The 18,712-nt window shown below is 36.7% G+C and overlaps 2 protein-coding genes across 5 annotated transcripts; one reads left to right on the forward strand and one right to left on the reverse strand.

Moving 5' to 3' along the window:
- The first annotated feature begins 4,950 nt into the window (after positions 1–4,950).
- LOC118048067 (growth-regulating factor 4) lies at positions 4,951–7,413 on the forward strand. 3 transcript variants are annotated; one of them, XM_035057594.2, is made up of 4 exons: positions 4,951–5,841; positions 5,950–6,409; positions 6,511–7,013; positions 7,144–7,413. In XM_035057594.2, exons 1-4 carry the CDS (start codon positions 5,649–5,651, stop codon positions 7,149–7,151), a joined length of 1,164 nt encoding a protein of 387 aa, XP_034913485.1. In that variant the 5' UTR covers positions 4,951–5,648; the 3' UTR covers positions 7,152–7,413. The 3 variants fall into 3 exon arrangements, with proteins under 3 accessions (XP_034913485.1, XP_034913488.1, XP_034913487.1); XM_035057597.2 differs by having other exon boundaries at positions 6,520–7,013; XM_035057596.2 differs by having other exon boundaries at positions 4,954–5,841; positions 6,514–7,013.
- A 1,398-nt stretch (positions 7,414–8,811) lies between these two features.
- Positions 8,812–18,227, reverse strand: LOC118048066 (protein CTR9 homolog). Of its 2 annotated transcripts, XM_035057593.2 has the most exons (23): positions 17,875–18,219; positions 17,712–17,778; positions 17,283–17,578; positions 16,752–16,805; positions 16,469–16,585; positions 16,304–16,367; positions 15,998–16,212; positions 15,236–15,320; positions 14,940–15,040; positions 14,662–14,754; positions 14,016–14,084; positions 13,804–13,896; positions 13,356–13,622; positions 12,824–12,904; positions 12,581–12,739; positions 12,319–12,414; positions 11,366–11,467; positions 11,161–11,268; positions 10,813–11,037; positions 10,340–10,606; positions 10,190–10,261; positions 9,762–10,079; positions 8,812–9,310 (listed from the first exon to the last, which is right to left on the reverse strand). In XM_035057593.2, the coding sequence occupies exons 1-23, from the start codon at positions 18,013–18,015 to the stop codon at positions 9,131–9,133; spliced, it is 3,270 nt and encodes a 1,089-aa protein (XP_034913484.1). In that variant the 5' UTR covers positions 18,016–18,219; the 3' UTR covers positions 8,812–9,130. The 2 variants fall into 2 exon arrangements, with proteins under 2 accessions (XP_034913484.1, XP_073265891.1); XM_073409790.1 differs by lacking the exons at positions 8,812–9,310; positions 9,762–10,079; positions 10,190–10,261 and having other exon boundaries at positions 10,346–10,722; positions 17,875–18,227.
- Positions 18,228–18,712: the final 485 nt, after the last annotated feature.

Consider the following 18,712-nt stretch of genomic DNA (forward strand, 5'->3'; position numbering starts at 1 on the left):
AGGCAACAGTAAAAAAAGAAACATTTTTTTACAACGAGACAAGGAGGTTTTTTTGTTTACAAAAGGCAATTTGACCCTTTCAACATGTGACATTGAATGTTTTTAGCAGTGAGACAAGGAAGTAATGAATGATCTTCTTAAATTGATCAATAAGATAGAGAATTTCCACCAAGTATATGGGTTACGATGGGCATCATAAAGGCTGAGTTGGGTAAAATTAGAAACAACCTGGAAAAGACCTACATAAACCAACTCGAGTGAGCTATAAGCCAAATGACCAAGAGAACTCAAATACAAAATAACAAGACCTCACCAATCAAGCAACAAAGAAGATTGAGAAGAAATGGAGGCCTATATTTCAAATCATGTAAAGATGTATGCATAAAATTTTTCTCATAAAAAAAAAATCCTCACATCTTTTGTCATTTAGGTAGGTCACCCATTACAATGAGATCAAGGTTGAAAAAATTTCATGTCTTTTTCACCAACGAGCAGGTCGCCTGTAACAATTAGACCATTCATGAAAAATCTTCGTATTTTTCACCAATAGGCAAGTCACCTTGAACAATTAGGCCACTTTCGAAAAATCTTTGTGTTTTTCACCAACAATTAGGTTGCTTGGAATAATTAGACCTCTCAAAAAATCTCTACATTTTTCACCAATAAGCAGGTCGCCTGTAACAATTAGACCATTCATGAAAAGTCTTTGTATTTTTCACCAATAGGCAAATCACCTTGAACAATTAGGCTACTTTCGAAAAATCTTTGTGTTTTTCACCAACAAGCAGGTTGCTTGGAATAATTAGACCACTCTAAAAAAATCTCTACATTTTTCACCAACAAGCAGGTCGCTTAGAACAATTAGACCACTCTTAAAAAAATCTTTGTATTTTTCATCAATAGGCAGGTCGCCTGAAAGATATGACAATTTTATTCAGTAATTTGATTGGATTTTGTTGATTTGATAGTTTCTTTCTATTCTGTCTTCTTTCTCTTGTCTCGTATCTTTTTAATGATCTTTACTTTTATATTTTCTAGTTTTCATTAAGGTAATTAAAATCATTGGTTTAGATTTGAGTGTAATGATAGAAATGTTATGAAATATTTAAAGGGATTAAAAATTCCCCTTTATCCCTTCTTTTTAAGGTGATAAAAAAATCAATTATATATCTCTAAGATAAAGATATATAAAAACTCCATCTTATCCTTCGTATCTCTGTTTATTAGATGCTAAGATAGCAATCGAATATTGTCCAGGCGTGGGTTTCATAGCTGAGCCAGCTTAAGCAATTAATTTTTTTTTTAATACACAACTCCATATAGTTCACACACATACACATGCACCCTCACTTCCTCATGTGAGAAGCCATAGAATAAACAAAGCTTCCTCATCCTTGATTTCTAGTAGAATTTCCATAGAAGCCTTTTCATAAATGAAATATTTGCCCATGAAAGTCCTTGTTATCTCTTTCACATTCTAAAATAAGCATATCCCTTGCGGTCCCTTCTTGAGCCTAAATAAATTTTATTTCATAAGAAATCTCAACTAGGATCATACCCCACACTATGGCAAGTGAAATTTCAACAATCAATAATGATGAAAAAACCATAAGAGAACCAAAAAGACAAAAGAGCCTAAGAAACTTAAAAGTTAAAGGGCATGTCCAAATCAAAAGAAAAGTGATGGTGAAAAATAAATGAGTATTCCTCGACCAAAACAATGAAAATGGGAAAATCAAAGAAAAGTAGCAAAAGAAAACAATTGAAAGACATAAAGAGTCAAATTGATGATAGTGATCCTAAGTCTTTGAAACCTTGAAACACTTTTTGAGCTTTATAAATCCTTTTCTTTCAAAGCCAAGAACCACAGTTTGTATTGCATTCCTGTAAAAGTCCTTTCTAATCAAGCAGTAACCTGAAATAATAAACGGTGCTCTAAAAATACAAAAAATACTTTTTCAAAAATGTCATGACATCAAGAACAAGCTGCTCATTATTATTCATGTTGATGAAATAAGTGTTCAAAAAGAAATAATTTTTTCTTAAACAAAACCTCGAGCTTTTTCTCGAGCCCTTCACTTTGAAACCCACAATAGCAAAAGGTCACCTTATGGTGTACCTTCACCAATGGCAATATTGCTGACACGATAAAAAATCATCTCCTTTTCAAGAAAAAATAATAATAATAAGGGAGTTGCAATATTTCAAAACAAATTGTTTTAAACTCACATCGAAATAATTTTTGTTTTCAAAATACAAGATCAAGATTTCAAGTTCATTCTAGAGAAATATTTCTTCACTAAAACCAAAAAGAAGAGATAGGAGAGAAGGTTTACCTAGAACTATTATTTTTTTTAGTCACTAACAGAGCACACCTAGGGGCAATGGTTAATACAAGGGGGTAATATTGTACTTAAAATGTGAATTGATCCCTTTAAGGTAATAGTAAAAAAAGGAATATTTTTTACAACAAGACAAAGGGGTATTTTTGTTTACAAAAGACAGTTTAACCCCTTCAACATGTGACATTGAATGTTTTTAGTAGTGAGACAAGGAAATAATGAATGATCTTCTTAAATTGATCAACGAGATAGAGAATTTCCACCAAGTAAATGGGTTATGATGGGTACCATAAAGGTTAAGCTACGTAAAATTAGAAACATTCCAAAAAAGACCTACTTAGGCCAACTCGAGTAGGTTAAAAGTCAAACGACCGAGAGGACTTAAATTAGAAATAACAAGACCTCATCAATTAAGCAACAAAGAAGATTGAGAAGAAATGAGGGTTTATATTTCAAATCAGGTAAAGATATATGCATATCATTTAACTCAAAAATATTGAACAAATGTGTTGTGCAAAAGTTCATAAGAGAAATCCCCACTGGGATCCATGAAAAGGAAGGCCACCTTGAAATGACTAAAATAAAAAAATACTTTTGAAATTTTTCACTTTTGAGAAATTTTGGACCAGGGCAAGCAGCCCATAAGAATTAGATCACTCGAATATTTTTTGTATTTTTCAATTGAAAATGTCATCCATCATAATGAGACCAATGTTGAAAAAAAAATTCTTTATATTTTTTGTCATTTGGATAGGTCACCCAATTACAATGAGATCAAGGTTGAAAAAGTTTCATTGTTTTTTCACCAACGGGTAGGTCATCTGGAAAAATTAGACCACCTTTACAGAAAATCTCTGTATTTTTTACTGAGCAGGTCGCTTAAAACAATTAGATCTTTCAAAAAAAAAAAATTATTTTTCACCAACGGACAAGTCATCTGGAATAATTAGACCACTTCTAAAAAAGCTTTGTATTTTCCATCAATGAGAGGTCATCTAGAATAATTAGACCACTCTAAAAAAATTTCTATATTTTTCACCAACAGACAGGTTATTTAGAACAATTAGACCACTCTAATTTTTTATATATATTTTTCACAAACGAGCAAATTGTTTCAAAAATATATATGACAATTTTATTGGTAATTTGATTGGATTTTGTTTGGTTGATATTTTTTTTTATCTACTGTCTTCTTTCTCTTGTATATATTTCTCATATTTTTTTAATGATTTTTACTTTTATATTTTCTAGTTTTTATTAAGGTAATTAAAATCATTGGTTTAGATTTAAGTGTAATGACAGAAATATTATGAAATATTTAAAGGGATTAAAAATTCCCCTTTATCCCTTCTTTTTAAGGTGATAAATAAAAAAAATCAATTATCTCCGAGATAAAGATAAAAACTCCATCTTATCCTTCATATCTCTGTCTATTATATCCTAAGATAGCAATCGAATATTGTCCAGGCGTGGGTTTCATAGCTGAGCCAGCTTAAGCAATTAATTTGGTTTTTTAATACACAACTCCATATAGTTCACACACATACGCATGCACCCTCACTTCCTTATGTGAGAAGCCATAGAATAAACAAAGCTTCCTCATCCTTGATTTCTAGTAGAATTTCCATGGAAGCCTTTTCATAAATGAAATATCTGCCCATGAAAGTCTCATCTGAATGTAATTCTGCTTCCAGGATTTTTAAAATAAAGGGATTAAATATTATGGTCCTGATGGACTGCATACCAATCAGTGTGGCTTGATCTGGTTGCATGATTTGCTGCAGAGATTTGTTTTTATCAAGAATAAACCAAAGCTATTGATGATGAAAGAAAGACTTCGGAGTCAAATGGTTTTGGGATGTCAGCGAAGTAATGCTATTAGGCGTGCATGCTCAGTGAAACTTGAAGGAGAATTTAATTCTGCAAGCACACCTGGGGAGATGTTATGTTCCAAGTGGGGCTTCTGTCCTAAAAAAAAGGGTATTTTGCATGTGTTTGGGTCTGCCAGGGAAATTACACCAGCAGTGTCAGAGGAGTGCATCCATTACTTTTGTACAACTCCCTGCCACTGCTAAACTTACAATACAAGAATAGTTCCAGGGAATTAAATGCCCTGAGTTTCCACTCATTTTTTACCCAGAAACCCTAAGCTTGCTTGTAGATGAGGGAGGGACAGATATACTATCATCTTGGTGTACAAAACAATGCTGCAATTGACTCCCATTAAGCAGCAGTTGTTTGTGATTAAGGCATAATTAGGTTGCTGAAGTCTCACTGTGTTTAAGCAGAGGGCTGAAGGAGCGATGAATTGGACACTAACCAAAAAGGGGAAAAAAGTAAAGCCATTGGGGGAGTCTGAGTCACGTCATAAAGATGTCTTACACTACAGAAACTGGCTTGTTTTGAAAAAGACGAACAAACTATAACATGTTAGCTTGATGAGGGATGACTATTTGAACCAAATGATATTAAAATATACATATCTTTTTTCTCGTAAAGCAAAAAAACAAAAAAAAAGGGGGGGAAGAAAGAGAAAACGAGAGAGAGGATTTCAGTTTTATCAGAACCCAAAAGGACCCCCCCTCCCTGCCCTAGCCTGAATCTCTCTCTCTCTCTCTCTCTCTCTCTATCTCTCGTTTTCTCAATTTCCCAAATCGAAAAAGGTCAAATGGTAAGTGGAGGGGGGCATTGGGGTCTGAGGCAAAGGTACAGAAAAGGTAAAGGAGTTAGTAGCAGTAAAAGCTCAAACCGTACAACCTTCTCAGTGCAGGCATTGGCTTCGGACACCAACTCCTCTCTGGCCTTGATAGTAAAGAAAAAATTATTACTTTTTTCTCTATTGGTTTTTTACAGTCTTTTTAAAGCGCTCTCTTCTTTTAGTTTATGGGTTTCCGTAGTTTTGTCAGAGACAAGAGCTGCCAGGCAGCTTAGCTGCAGCAGCATCAGAGAGGTTCAGACATCATATAAGCAGAGGGGGAGAGAGAGAGGGGTGGCAGCACTGTTATGAGAACCATTAGTTTTATCCATGTACAGAAGATTCTGCAGGCTAATGGTCCCTGAAATAAATATACCTACTCTACTCTCCAAGCCATTTAGTAATAATAACTACAAGTAATAAACCAAACACATTCACTCTCCCCAACACACACACAACCTGCTTCTTCCCTTCTTTCTTTCTGCTACTGTCCCTGCACTTTCACTTCACTGTTAAAGCTTAAAAACAAGCTCTTTTCCATTTTCCTTATCTTTCTTCTCTTTTTGAGACTTGTCTCTTCTCCTTCCTCTTCTTTTCTCTTCCAGGGTAATATGATAATGAGTGGAGGAAACAGGTTTCCCTTCACCGCATCCCAGTGGCAAGAGCTTGAGCATCAAGCCCTAATCTACAAGTACATGGTTTCAGGCATCCCCATCCCTCCCGATCTTCTTTTCACCATCAAAAGAAGTGGCTGCTTGGACTCTTCACTCTCTTCAAAGCTCTTTCCTCGCCAACCTCCACATTGTGAACCCACTATATATTTATATACACGCAGAAATTTCTTGTAAAGTCTTTCTTTTCTTTCATCTGGGGTTTCTTTTAGCTAATATATGGTGTGTTTTGTGGGTGCAGTTTCCTGGAGCTGTTTTCAGATGGGTTTGGGAAGGAAAATAGATCCAGAACCGGGGAGGTGCAGGAGAACTGATGGAAAGAAATGGAGATGCTCAAAAGAAGCATACCCAGATTCTAAGTACTGTGAGAAACATATGCATAGAGGGAAGAACCGTTCAAGAAAGCCTGTGGAAGTTGCAACACAATCAACAACAGCGCCGACTGTCTCATCAATCACCAGAAACCACTCTAATAATTCACTACTAACAACATCCCCCCACTCTCTTTCGTTATTGTCACCTGAGACCCACCACCAGAATCACCTTCACTATCCTGCTCCTGCAGGTTATCATGCCTATCCAAATCATCAATTCTTGTCTTCTTCAAGACCCCTTGGGATTGGTCGTATGTCCCCTCATGAAAATCCTACTCCCTTGCTTTTGGACTCTGGTGGTTCTTCTCTGGCCAATACAGATTACAGGTCTGTTTTGCAAAAGTAATGTGACATTTATACTACTTTTCTGTGGTTTGTTTATTAAAATCCTTTCTTATTAGTTTATTTTTTTTTTCCTGAAAACTAAGAAGAAACAGGAATGTTTATGGGCTGAAAGAGGAGGTTGATGAGCACGCTTTCTTCTCAGAACCTTCAGGTTCTATGAGAAGCTTGTCCGGTTCATCTTTGGATGATGCTTGGCAACTCACCCCACTCACAATGAACTCTTCTCCTTCTACTACTAACTCTTCAAAGCAAAGGAGCTTGTCTAGTTTACACAACGAATATTCTTACTTGCAGCTTCAAAGCCTGAGTGATCACGATACCCCAAAACAGCAAAAGCAGTATCAACATAACTATCTTCTGGGAAGTAGTGATGTAGACAGTCTAGGGCCCACAAAAACGGAGAAGGAAAAATCCCAAAAGACTGTTCACCGTTTCTTTGATGAATTGCCACCAAAGGATAAAGATTCATGGCTTGATTTGGATGACAAATCATCAAAAAGTGCATCAGTTTCAGCAACCGGGCTCTCAATATCCATTCCCTCCTCTCATGACTTTCTTCCAATCTTCAGTTCAAGAACTAATAATGGTAATCAATTCAATCTTCTTCGTCTTTTTTTTGGTGTCGATATCTATTTACCTTTAATTTTTGTGGATTTTCTTTTCGAACCGGACAAATACTTCTTTTGTCCACGAAATTAAATCATTTTGTTTTGCAGATGGTTGATTTTACTCTGGTGGGTTTCTGGCCCAAGATGTACTTGGTGGGAGTGGGGGGGTCACCGCCTTCTGTCGAGAGGCCTCAGAATTGCTGAACTCTTTTTTGGTTTTTTCTGCAAAATGTGATTGAGATTGGATTAATTGTGTGTTTATTAATGAAGAGTATCCAATGTCTTTTGCCTCGTGGGTTCTCTCCTTTTCCTACTTTAGGATTTTCACAAAAAGATTTGAAGGACTCTACTTTATGGTAGCCAAGCCATTGATATGAAGGTATCTTCTTCTGGGTTCCATTAATGATTCCTTTCACTTTCAGACACTTGCCCAACCTTGCACTAGTAATAGACGAGGGACCTCATGGTCCCGGGATTTGCTAATTTGTCACTTGTCAATTCACCTAACTGAGATTTGTACGGGTACACTCTACTTGTAGTCATCAATCCACCGCTGCAATTATATCAGAATTGTTCCTGCGTTGGGGGAAAAAAGACTTGATAACAAATGCGAGTATATACCCAATTGATGGTGCCATTGTCTATATAGCTCAACAAACACGACACACTAATTCTATCTTAACAATGAAGCTGGTACGTGTACTTGATAATTGCCTAAAGAAATGCCTGTCTTGAATTTTAATCAGTAGAGTGAATAAAATGGGAAGGGAGGTTTCACTCTTGGAGGTTAGGATTTGTCGGGCATTTTGTTTGTCACTCTTTCATCTTTAATCAACTCCCACGTTAGGCAAATGCATTTATGACGGCTCTCTTCCATAAACCTACCGAAAGGAACCTTCTTTTTTTGTCTTTTTGGTTGGTGGTCTTTTATTGCGATGAGACGAGGTGGATTGTAGTCATGGAAAAAAGGAAGCCACCTAGCCAGCCAGGGGGGGTTCGGGTGAAGGTCTTGGCCAACAGAGCGCTAGTCTGTGTCTGTTCTGAACCCTCTGATGGATGTCCATGCGGGGGTCTGGTGCCTTCCTCTGAAAAAGGAGAAGGGAATAGAGACCAGGCTTTAAAAAGGCTTTTTTCCCACTGAATCTTGCAGGCAGCATGGAAGCAAACTTTTTACCAATCCTCTCACCGAACACTACCTCCTATCAGAAGACTGACTGTCTCAGCAATCATCCCAAAAGAAAAGGTCCCATGTCTGACAATATGACCTTACATTTCCTACAGAAGGATACTCATCGTCAAGCACATCAATTCAGCAGACAATTATGTCATTAACATCCATAGAGCTCAATCTCAAATTAACCATCCTTGGCAGCTCGTGGGGGACAGCAACCCCGGCACTCTATGACTTGTGAGTCTGACCCCACTTAAATCTGCATTTTTCTTTCAATCTCGCCAACTAAAAGGGGTCTCATCACAGAAATGGGCTGTTAGGAAGGACCTGAAAAATGGTAAGAGTGAATTGATGGATGTTAACCTTCGATCTCTTTGCTCACTTGTTTGGCTAACAAATAAAGGAAAGAACGAAAGTTGATCCGCCCAAATTGGATGGCTTGTAACTTACAAGTGAGGAAGGATAGGGAGAGTCCTTTCTTTCCTCGTCTCATTCATGCCAAACAAGTAAATTATCTCATTCATCCCTCTTCTCATCCACCCTCCCTATCAATCCCACCTCGGCAACAGACCCCAAGGAGCAAAAGAAAAGTTCGAGCTGGTAACTTGGATGTTCAACAATTTCTTAATAGAGACTGGTCAGAGAATCTCAACTGTACAGCTTCTGCCTAAAATATATAAGATTCTAAAAATTATTCAAGGATTCAACTGTTCAGCATGGCTGGTGCATATACAAGGATGCAATAGTTGCATTTTCATTAGGATACTTCTATAGTAAACCATACAGAATTGAACTATGGAAGTAATTCAGGGGGGCCAAAACACTGGAAGAGATTTGAGTACCTCCCCAGAGTGCAAGGCCATTCACCTTATGCTGGCATGTTAGTTTCCCCCTGTCCTTGAAGAGGGTTCAAAATGTTCGATATCAATCCTCATCATCAGCAGCAGCATTCTCCTGCCTCTTGTCTCTGAATTCACCATCACTATCCTGCAGATCAGCAGAATTCTCTCGCAAAAGGCTGGACTGTGGCTTCCTCTCTGAAATCTCATCCTCGTCAGATTCTGACCATGCCCGCTTCCTCCTGCCTGCTGATGAAGGTGCAGCCTTCATCCAAAGGAGCAACACGGAAAAATACATGAGAAAGGGAAATTTTCATATTTTAATGAACTGCTGCTAAAATACAAACCGATTAAATAGCTAGAATAAAACAAAGTTTAATTAACAATTACCAAGCAGCCTCTTAATGATGCTAAATGATGATTCACTAGTTCTAATTCGTTGATTTCATAGACAAAGTAGCCCATCAAAAATATGACAAACCTTAGCACCAACAAACTAATAAACCTTTCATAACAATTAGTAACTTATCAGGCATCTATAAAGAATTTACAAACTTGAGCAACCACTTAATCACAACACAGAAGTTTGAATTGCTCCACAATCACTGGGTGCTTCCAGCAGCAGGTTTGAGACAGCAAGTAGCCAAGTTTCAACATGAAAAAACAGTTACTTTATTACAGTTGCAAGTCGAAAACAAAAACAAACAAGTTCTTACTGCATCATCATCTGCATCAGAGTCTTCCAGCCCAGCTGCTGCAAGAACATCCTGCGCATTCTCTTCTGCATTATCATCCTGATCATTCATTTGATATCCAGGCTCCCTAAAATTCACGTTGGCATCATCATCTTCCGGTTCATCATGATCATCCATCATGTCAGCTTCTTCCATCTCATAGCGTGACCTTGAGCTCTTCTCCTTCTTTCTCCTCTTTCCACCCTTTCTCCTCCTTTTCTCACCATGCCCACCCTCGCCATCATCAATATCTGCCCTGTCCCTCCGTTTTGAAGCAGATGTGCTGCTCTTCCACTGCTCCTGCAAGTGCCAACATTATGCAGTCAGAATCCCAGCATTCTTAAGGAAATATTTGATTTTCTATGGTTTGCTTACTATAAAACTAGAACACCTGGAACAATTTTTTTTACCTTCACACGCTCAAAATGCTCTTCCTGTTGCCGCACCCGTTTTAATTCATCCTCCTGTTTTCTCCTCTCTAACTGTAATACCGATATTATTAGGTTTTACCATCATTCAAAAGTTATAGGTGTACAAGAAGCAAAAGCACTACAGTAGACCTGAAATTTCCTTTGTTCTTCAGCCTTGCGGCGGGCTTCCTCTGCCAGTGCCATCTGACGAGCAAGATCTAGTCTCTGTCGGTTTTGCTGTTCCTCGCGCTCAGCTGCTTCACGATGAACTATAGCAGCCTCTAGTAAATGTTTGCAATACTCAACATGGGTATTGATTTTCTTCTCATCAAACCCATTAAAGTACAGGTTGGAAGCAGCAGATAACTGACTAAATAAACGGACAGCATTTTCCAGCTCATCAACAGTTGAACGCACCTGTTATTATAAAACCAAATTATGGTAACTAGATAGCTTTGTGATGGAGGCCAACAAAGCATATGAAAATCTGGTTGCCAGCCTGATTTGGAGTCACCAGATTTCATCTTTGTGATCTGAAGAGTTTAAAAACATGATCTGAGGGCTTTTACCCAATGACTGATTATGTTCCATCACACCAAGAAAAAAAAAAAGAAAAAATTAACCTCATCTACTGTCCTCTTTGTCTTTTGTAGTGTAGATGCTGAGAATTTTTGCATTGCAACACCTGCATCAAACCTCAGTGTGTAATTAGAAGGTGTCAAATGGATGGCTCTCAATAAAGTTCTCTTGCAGTCCTGCCACTGTTCAGCTTCATAATGAGTGCGCGCCAAATAAAGAAGAATCTGAGAATCTGTATTATAAAAGAATTTCTGCAAACAATTCTGGTACTGCAACAAACAGAGTGTCATCAGCAAAAGATGCTATACAAGGGAACTTCAAAAGAATATTTATAATAACACTGCAGACATGCACAAGCAGGCATAACTATGAATAAAATGAGATGAACTCACCATCTTCACAGCTAATGCAAAATTTCCTTGAGCAAAATATACATGTGCCAAATTTATCCAGACATCTGGCATCTGGACAAAAATGCTTCCACTTGCAGCTTCTTGGACCTATATCATCACAAAACAAACAAAGAATTCACTTAAAGGAAAAGAGACAGGACAAGTTTGTAATCCTATGCATAAAATGAATAACTATTCTTCTTGCCTGTGTAAAAAGATCTTTGGATACATCAAAGTGTCCTTTTTCTGCCAAGACTACTCCAGCACCATTGGCAGCATAAAGATTAGCTGTATGCTGAACCAGAACCTAAAACATCAAAGATTATTATGAGAACATTATTGTATTGACAAGAAATACATAGTATAAAAGCAACAGGCCGAAGGCTATAACCTAAAGAGCCCACATAAATGAAAGGAATAGCCTCATAATAAGGTCCTGAACTCAGGAAAACTGAAATTGTTAAAGCTAAATCCATATTGAGGGCCCTGTGAGGATAAGCCAATGATGATGAACTATTTTCATCTAGTCACAGATCAAGCTTTTTTATTTCCAGGGCCATTAAGATTTATTGTCACATTCTAAGTGGAGTGTTAAAGTGAGATGCAAGGTTGTCAATTAACACCGAATCGAAGCAATATGCACGAAGTCCATGAAAATTATAAGCTGTTCAGATAGAAGATCAAAGTTTAAAATCAGCCTTCTTGCATATAGCTTTCATTCTTATCAATGTTTTTCTTTTTTACTCATTCAATCATATAGCATTCTTCTTTATGCGAGATGATTGCTAGAATAAGATTTCTATGTTATTTAGACATCACCTTGGACAAAAATTACATAAAATACACTCCTTTTGAAAGTTGCTCCATATAGACCTTCATGAAATTGGAAGCATAAATTCTGGTTCCCTTCTGATTTATGTTTATTGTGTTATACATGTATGAAAAGTCTTGTTTCTCATCATAATCCTCAATAACTTATTACGAATACACTTAGTGGAACATTTCTGGGATGCAAACCAATGGCTACAGCAATATTGTCAATCAAGTGAAATAAAAGAATAAAATAAATGACTATAAGGTGCACTAAAAATATGATGTTTAACGGTGGAGAAAATCCCATATAGAGAAAGGAAGTTCAGAAGAGTAAGGCATCCATACTCTGGTGTACAATTCCTTGGCTTTTTCCAAATGGGTAGCTTCCAACTTGGGATTTCTTTTCTCATTACGTATTGCAGCGAAGTAGTTCCAGTTCCCCTAACAACGCCAAATAAGTATGTGAGATGCACGTAATGTGTTAGAAATAATGAAGAAACATCAATGAAAGCATTGCCACAACAGTCACTAAAAAGGTGAGTGTGGGGAGAATACAGAATATCTAAAGAGAATTTAAAGCAGCATGCTCAATAAACAAGATACACACCAAAGAGAGAGTTGCATAAGAATCCTTCCCATCAGTTGCCTCACTAGCAGCACGGAATGTTTCTTTAGCCTTTACCCAGTCATCATTTTTAAGCTCCAGGTCACCAAGCATTGATAATGCATTTGGACACTTGTCATTCACAGTCAGAGCCTCATTTACCTTTAAAAGAAAAGGTTTATGTTTATCACAAAGGCATTTACAGAATTACATACATCTATGTAAATTTGTAATGATGATAATAACCAGTTCGATGCTTAATGGAAGATTGTTTCGAGCTTTGGCAATGGCAGCAAGCCTCAGATAAGCATCCACGTAGTCTGGATACTGTACAAAGAGATAAAAAAAAGTTAAGACAAACCTGAAACATCACATATGACTAAATACAGAACTATTGATGTCAAATCTAAAAATTTGAAAGCTTGAACTGCAGAAAAAGAGGTGCAAATGTAAGTTAGAATCACCAGTTAAAACCACGATATGTGTGCTTTTTATCACTAATTAGCATTATCTAATACAGCATCAAGTAGAGGAAAATTGAGTTCAACTATTACACAAAAAAACCAGCTGTTATTTCTGAACTTTCCTACGTTGATAATTTTCTGAAGTTCAAAGTCAAAGCAACAGCTCCACTGATTTCTTTCTTGACAGTAAGGTGTTCTCAACTCTAACTCATCCAAAAAAATTTCCTTATTTCAATTGATGGTGGTATTAATCAATAAAACAGAATACATAAGAGAATATGCCTACTCGCACATGCGCCCACACAAACAAATACCTTAAACAAGATGAGGCGGTATAATGTGCTTGCAGTTTCTGTGTTATGCAACTGCTCAAGTAATCTGGCCAAGTTAAATAATGTTGTGACTTTATTCCAAGACAGTTCCACAGAATGACCTTCCTCCTCCAGTCGACGAAATATCTGCATGTCCTTGTATTGAAGAAGAGATGAAGTTGCATCAACTTCATATGTATTTGCTTTGCCTTCAAGAAAAGTAAGCCATATGCCATCACCTAGAGCCTCTTTGAAATTTTGCAAAGCAAGCTGTATCAAGACATCACACTATTTTTGAGATTTCCGATCAAGATTTTAATGGCAGGAAACTAGAAGCAGAAGAAGAGGTTCAAAATCAGAGTGAATTGAAGATGTAAATTTAAATAACAAAAAAAATTTATATACTAAAATTGTAATAGCTTTGATGAAATTAAAAGAGAACTCTATAAACCTCAAGTTCTTCTCTTTCAAAATGAATGACTGCAATATTGTTAAGCACTTCTATTGGCACTTCTTCACCTCCCTTTTTCAGAAGACTGCGTGCCTGTAACAATATTTTAAACCTGAGTTATCCTAGAACAAATCCATGTGCAAAAATGGAGCTTTGTTTAACAAAAACAGATAAATTCACAAAAAAAGGAATAACAAATAGACAGCCCTTACAGTTTTGAAGGCGTCAAGAGCAGCTCCAGTGTCAGTTGAAATTAATAATTCCCCCAGATCAAGAAACGCCTGCATAATGATTGAGATTTTTTTCAAGTTGTCGATGTGAGAATAGAATGTAACTCATTGCATGATGCCTAATTAGTTCTAGCAACTTAAAGGATCTTGTAATTTAAGCATTTGAAAAGTTCAGTGATTGAATATTGACAATATTTATAAAGGGATATAGTGGCTAAAGGCCCTGTGATTCCAGCATTTCAAACACAGGGCATTGAGGTCCAGGATCTTCTAAGATTTAACATGGTAAAGTGCTTTATCATATTTGTAGTCTTGACAAGAAAGGCAATAAACTCATTGATAGAAGCATAATAACTTTCTTGATGCAGAACCATGAACAAATGGCATCCCAAAAATCAGCTCTCCTTTAGTCCTACTCTTCCAAAAACCATCTCAAAGTAAAAACATGATCAAAGATTATACTGGATATCAATTCCCATGATTTGTGCACCATACAGGTCAGTCCTTGTCTGGAATATATATCAACTTTTCAATTCCCTAGTAAAGAATACTTGTCAATCCAAAAATCATTTAACCTCAAAGTTACAACTTACAACCCTCTGAAAGAACAAGCAATAGTGTCGGTTACCTGGGCATCACGAGGATCAATTTTTGCAGCCTTTCTCAAAAATTCCTGAGCCTTTTCAGTTTGCCCAAGCTGAACATATATATGCCCAAGAACCTATAGGAAAAACAAAAATCCAGTCAAAATATAACTGTCAGCATGAAGTTCCCATAAAACTGAAAGGACCTATAAAGTTGAAAAGGCAGAATTAAGCTAAAATAATAATTAGAAGCATAAAGTCCCCAAAAAAATTGAAGAAAGTGAATTAGAAAAAGAAAAAAAAAAGCCACCAGCCCCCTCACCTTTAATGTCTCACAGTTATCAGGGTAAACCTCCAAAACTTTTTCAAAATTTGACAACGCATTTTTAATCTCTCCGAGTTTCAATTGTACCTGCCCCAAACCTGTTAGAAACAACATGTTATGCAGAGACGTGTTGAATTAAGAGACAAATAGCACTAGCAAGCATTATGCATCAAAGATTCAAAATACTGCAATAATGGATCTATTGCACAACATCTCATACAATGTTTATATTGAGCAGAAAAAAGTTATTATAACTATAACCAAAAGAAGGGCAACAGCTGTTGTTTACCAACCATAATAAGGAAACACAAATTCACCGGGCTTATTGATTTCCTTGACTGATGCCCAGTAGTATCTTGAAGCTGTTTCATAATCACCCTACAGTCAAGAGAAATGGCATCGCTGCTTAGTTGAAAGGGCCAAACAAAACTGACAGACTAAGCATGGCAGATAAAACTTGTTATAAATAAAATCCTGAGAGAAAGAAAAACAATGAATACGGGAATATATTAAAGCCAAAACAGCTGCTTCTCATAGCATCATGTACAGAGCATTAACAAGGTGCAAAAAACGTGAAGTTCAAAACTTGTTTCTCAAATACGCAAACCAGATTAATGCTTATGCCAGGTATCACTGCACACAGCCTTTTGAAGACATTAAGAATATTCTTGTTGAAAAACTGGCCAACAGTAAGGGCTATCTCATATTTGGGCTATGAGAATAGGTTCAAATAACAAGACAGCCAACGCTGGAAGGATAGAGTGGCATGTGGAAGGCATTTCAAGGCAACAAGAAAAGGATAGTGAAGGTGAGTCAATAGGTAAGTGGGCCAATGAAAAGTCATTTTAAACACCATGCTTTATTTTGAGACCCCATTTGCTTACAGGTTGTGGAAGTAAAATCAAATTCACTCATGTGTGGTCTTGCAAATGCATACTAACAGCAAGATAAATCTCTCAATAGGAAACAATTTCCTCCACTTTTAACAAATTTCAATCACAGTAAGAACATATGACATTTACTGCAATTGTATGAATAAAGATGGCAAATCAAACCTTGCTATGGTAAGAGCGAGCTAAATTGTAATAAGAATGTGACTTTGTTGGTCCATGATTCGTGACAGCAAGTGCAGTTTCAGTCAGTTGCTCAACTAAAAAATGTTGACCGGTGAAGAAAAAGTGATTTGCTAGATAATTCAGTGCCATTGCACAATAGGGGTATATCTCAAAAGCTCTCTGCATTTTTTCCATTCCTTTCCTTATTGCAGCAGCTGTGTAGACAGAATAAAGCAACAGAGTAAGACTGCTCAAAATGAGAAATTCATCTGGACAAACGGATAGAAGAAAAAATTACCAGCCCACCTTCATTTGTTTGCAAATCCAAAATTGCTAGTGAAACAAGAGCCTCAACATTTTCTGGATCCAACTGTACATGGAAGATCACAAAATATACATGCAGAATCAGCACAGAACTTGCAGCATGAGCTGTATAAATCCAATACATGTACAAATATTCATATCACTTGCCTGCAAAACCCTCTGAAAAGCCAGGCAAGCTTTTCCCACATGACCCAGCTTATAATGGCAGTGTCCTATGCCAAGTCTTACAGCTCCAGGACAATCAGGATAAACTTGCAAGGCCCGCTGAACAAAAACCAAAAATAAAATGTTAACCTTGATTAAAGAAATCAATGTTAGATGGAGGATTTTTCATGACTCTTAGAAGCTCGTAACTTAAATAAAAACAAGAAACAAAATGTAATAGTAGTAGTGCTTTATAATGGAATATAGTTAGGATAAAGTAACAAACCTTAAACAAGGTCAACGATTCACCATAATGTCCACGACTGTACTCAACACACGCCTGCAAAAGTACAGGGAAAGTTATATAGAGATACAGCAACATTTGTACCCTACCACATGAAGGTAAGCTCCATCTCAGTCTCCCATGACAGTCGCTCACTAGGAAAATTTGAAGGGTTTGGTCTCATTCTCAATTTATTCCCATAATTGCTATCTACCACCAGTGTTCCCACCATCCATGTTCAGAACTAATTCAACATGCAAGATGCAACATAGAGCCTCTTATTCGAAAATGCCATGCAAATTTGTGTCACAGTTTCAAAAATAAGCTTGATTATTTTGTTATTTGTTCAGCTTGTTTTCTTAATTGGAAGATGGCATAATATCCAAATTACTCTTGTATCTTTGTTCAATTTCATTTTTATTCAAAATGTGTGTGTTTGTATTCTTGCTTTTCAAAAGGGAAAGCACAAGCTTGCCAGAAAATCAATAATTTTGAATATGAACCACTACAAGCATCAAAATCAATGAGTTACACCTGACCGAGAAGAGCAGATACATTATCACGGTCTCCTTCCAATACGATCCTAAACGCAGCAGATGCTTGTTCTACTTCACCCTTAGCCAGTAAAAGCTGACCTTTGCCGACCCAAGTAGAAGGCTCGTGCATGTCAATCCTGGAAGCTTTATTGTAATGTTTGGTAGCCTGTATAAAATACTCCTCCTTCTCTCTTTGTTTTGTCTCGACTTTTCCAAGATAGCTATAATAAGCCCCCAAAGCATTGAGGATAGCAATCCTCTCATATCTAACATCCGCATAATATTCATCAATTTCTGCACACCCACACCAACATCAATCACGAAATAATTTCAGTAAGTTCCTCGTCTCCACTATCGTTCTTCTTCTTTTTTCTATTCGGAAAACAAGAATAAATAAGAAATAAAATTTCAGAACAATAGGAATTACCATGACTGGATCCTTCTTCTAATATCTGCCGAAATTGATCGAGTTTTCCTTGCTTGAAATACTCTCTCTGCATCAAATCATCAAATTAACCACAAAATACAATAATAATTATTTGAGAGATTCCGAAAAAGAAAAGAATAGGAGAAATCAGAGAGAGACGAACGGCGATGATGAGCCAGAGATCGAGAGGAGCTTGCTCGGCTTTGAGGATATCAAGAATATCAGACGCGTCCCTAGGAAGCTGATCTAGAGCTACCCTAACTTCTTCCTCTGAGTTCTGCACCGGTATGTACACATACGCCATTTATTTTCTCGATAGATTAAATTAAACAAAAGGAAAGGTAATTAGTTCTCTCTTTCTCACTCTCTGTCTGTGTGAATTTGGCTGGGGCTTTAGAGGAGGGAGAGAGGGGAAGCAGTGGAGCGACAAAATTACAAAAAAGAACAATGGTTAGTGTTTAGTGTTTATGTTTATTTTAGGTTTCCTCTCAGATCGCAGCAACGAGTCCTTTTACGTTTCTTTGAGTATTTGTGAAAAGGCATCTATATTTTGTGATATTGCGTTTTTGCCCGTTGACGGCTATTTCTTTTGTTTCTTTCCTTTTCTTTTCTTTTTTCTTTTTTCCTTTTTAATCCAAGTATTTTTGCTAGAATATATAATTACAAGACCATTAGATCGACATGTCATGTAGTAGTTTTTTTTTTTTTTTTCTAATTTAAAAGGATAGAATTCTCATTATATTATCATATTTGTTTTTTTTAATTAATATAGATATTCGAATCAGATTATATACCCACAACTAGCACAAAAGTAAATTAATGTACACTTATTCACTCTATTTCTCTATGCTTGTTTTAAGTGCTTTAACAGAGCCAAATTATACAAACATACTTCTCCTTTCCCTTGTTGTATTTGCTTTATCTTTTTAAACAGAGAGATATCTTGTGTTTCTGAATAAGCAACCATATGTCTGCCGCCATGTCTGGTAATTTTTTGGACT

This window comes from Populus alba, chromosome 6 (assembly GCF_005239225.2).
Source record: "Populus alba chromosome 6, ASM523922v2, whole genome shotgun sequence".
Classification (NCBI taxonomy): Eukaryota; Viridiplantae; Streptophyta; class Magnoliopsida; order Malpighiales; family Salicaceae; genus Populus; species Populus alba.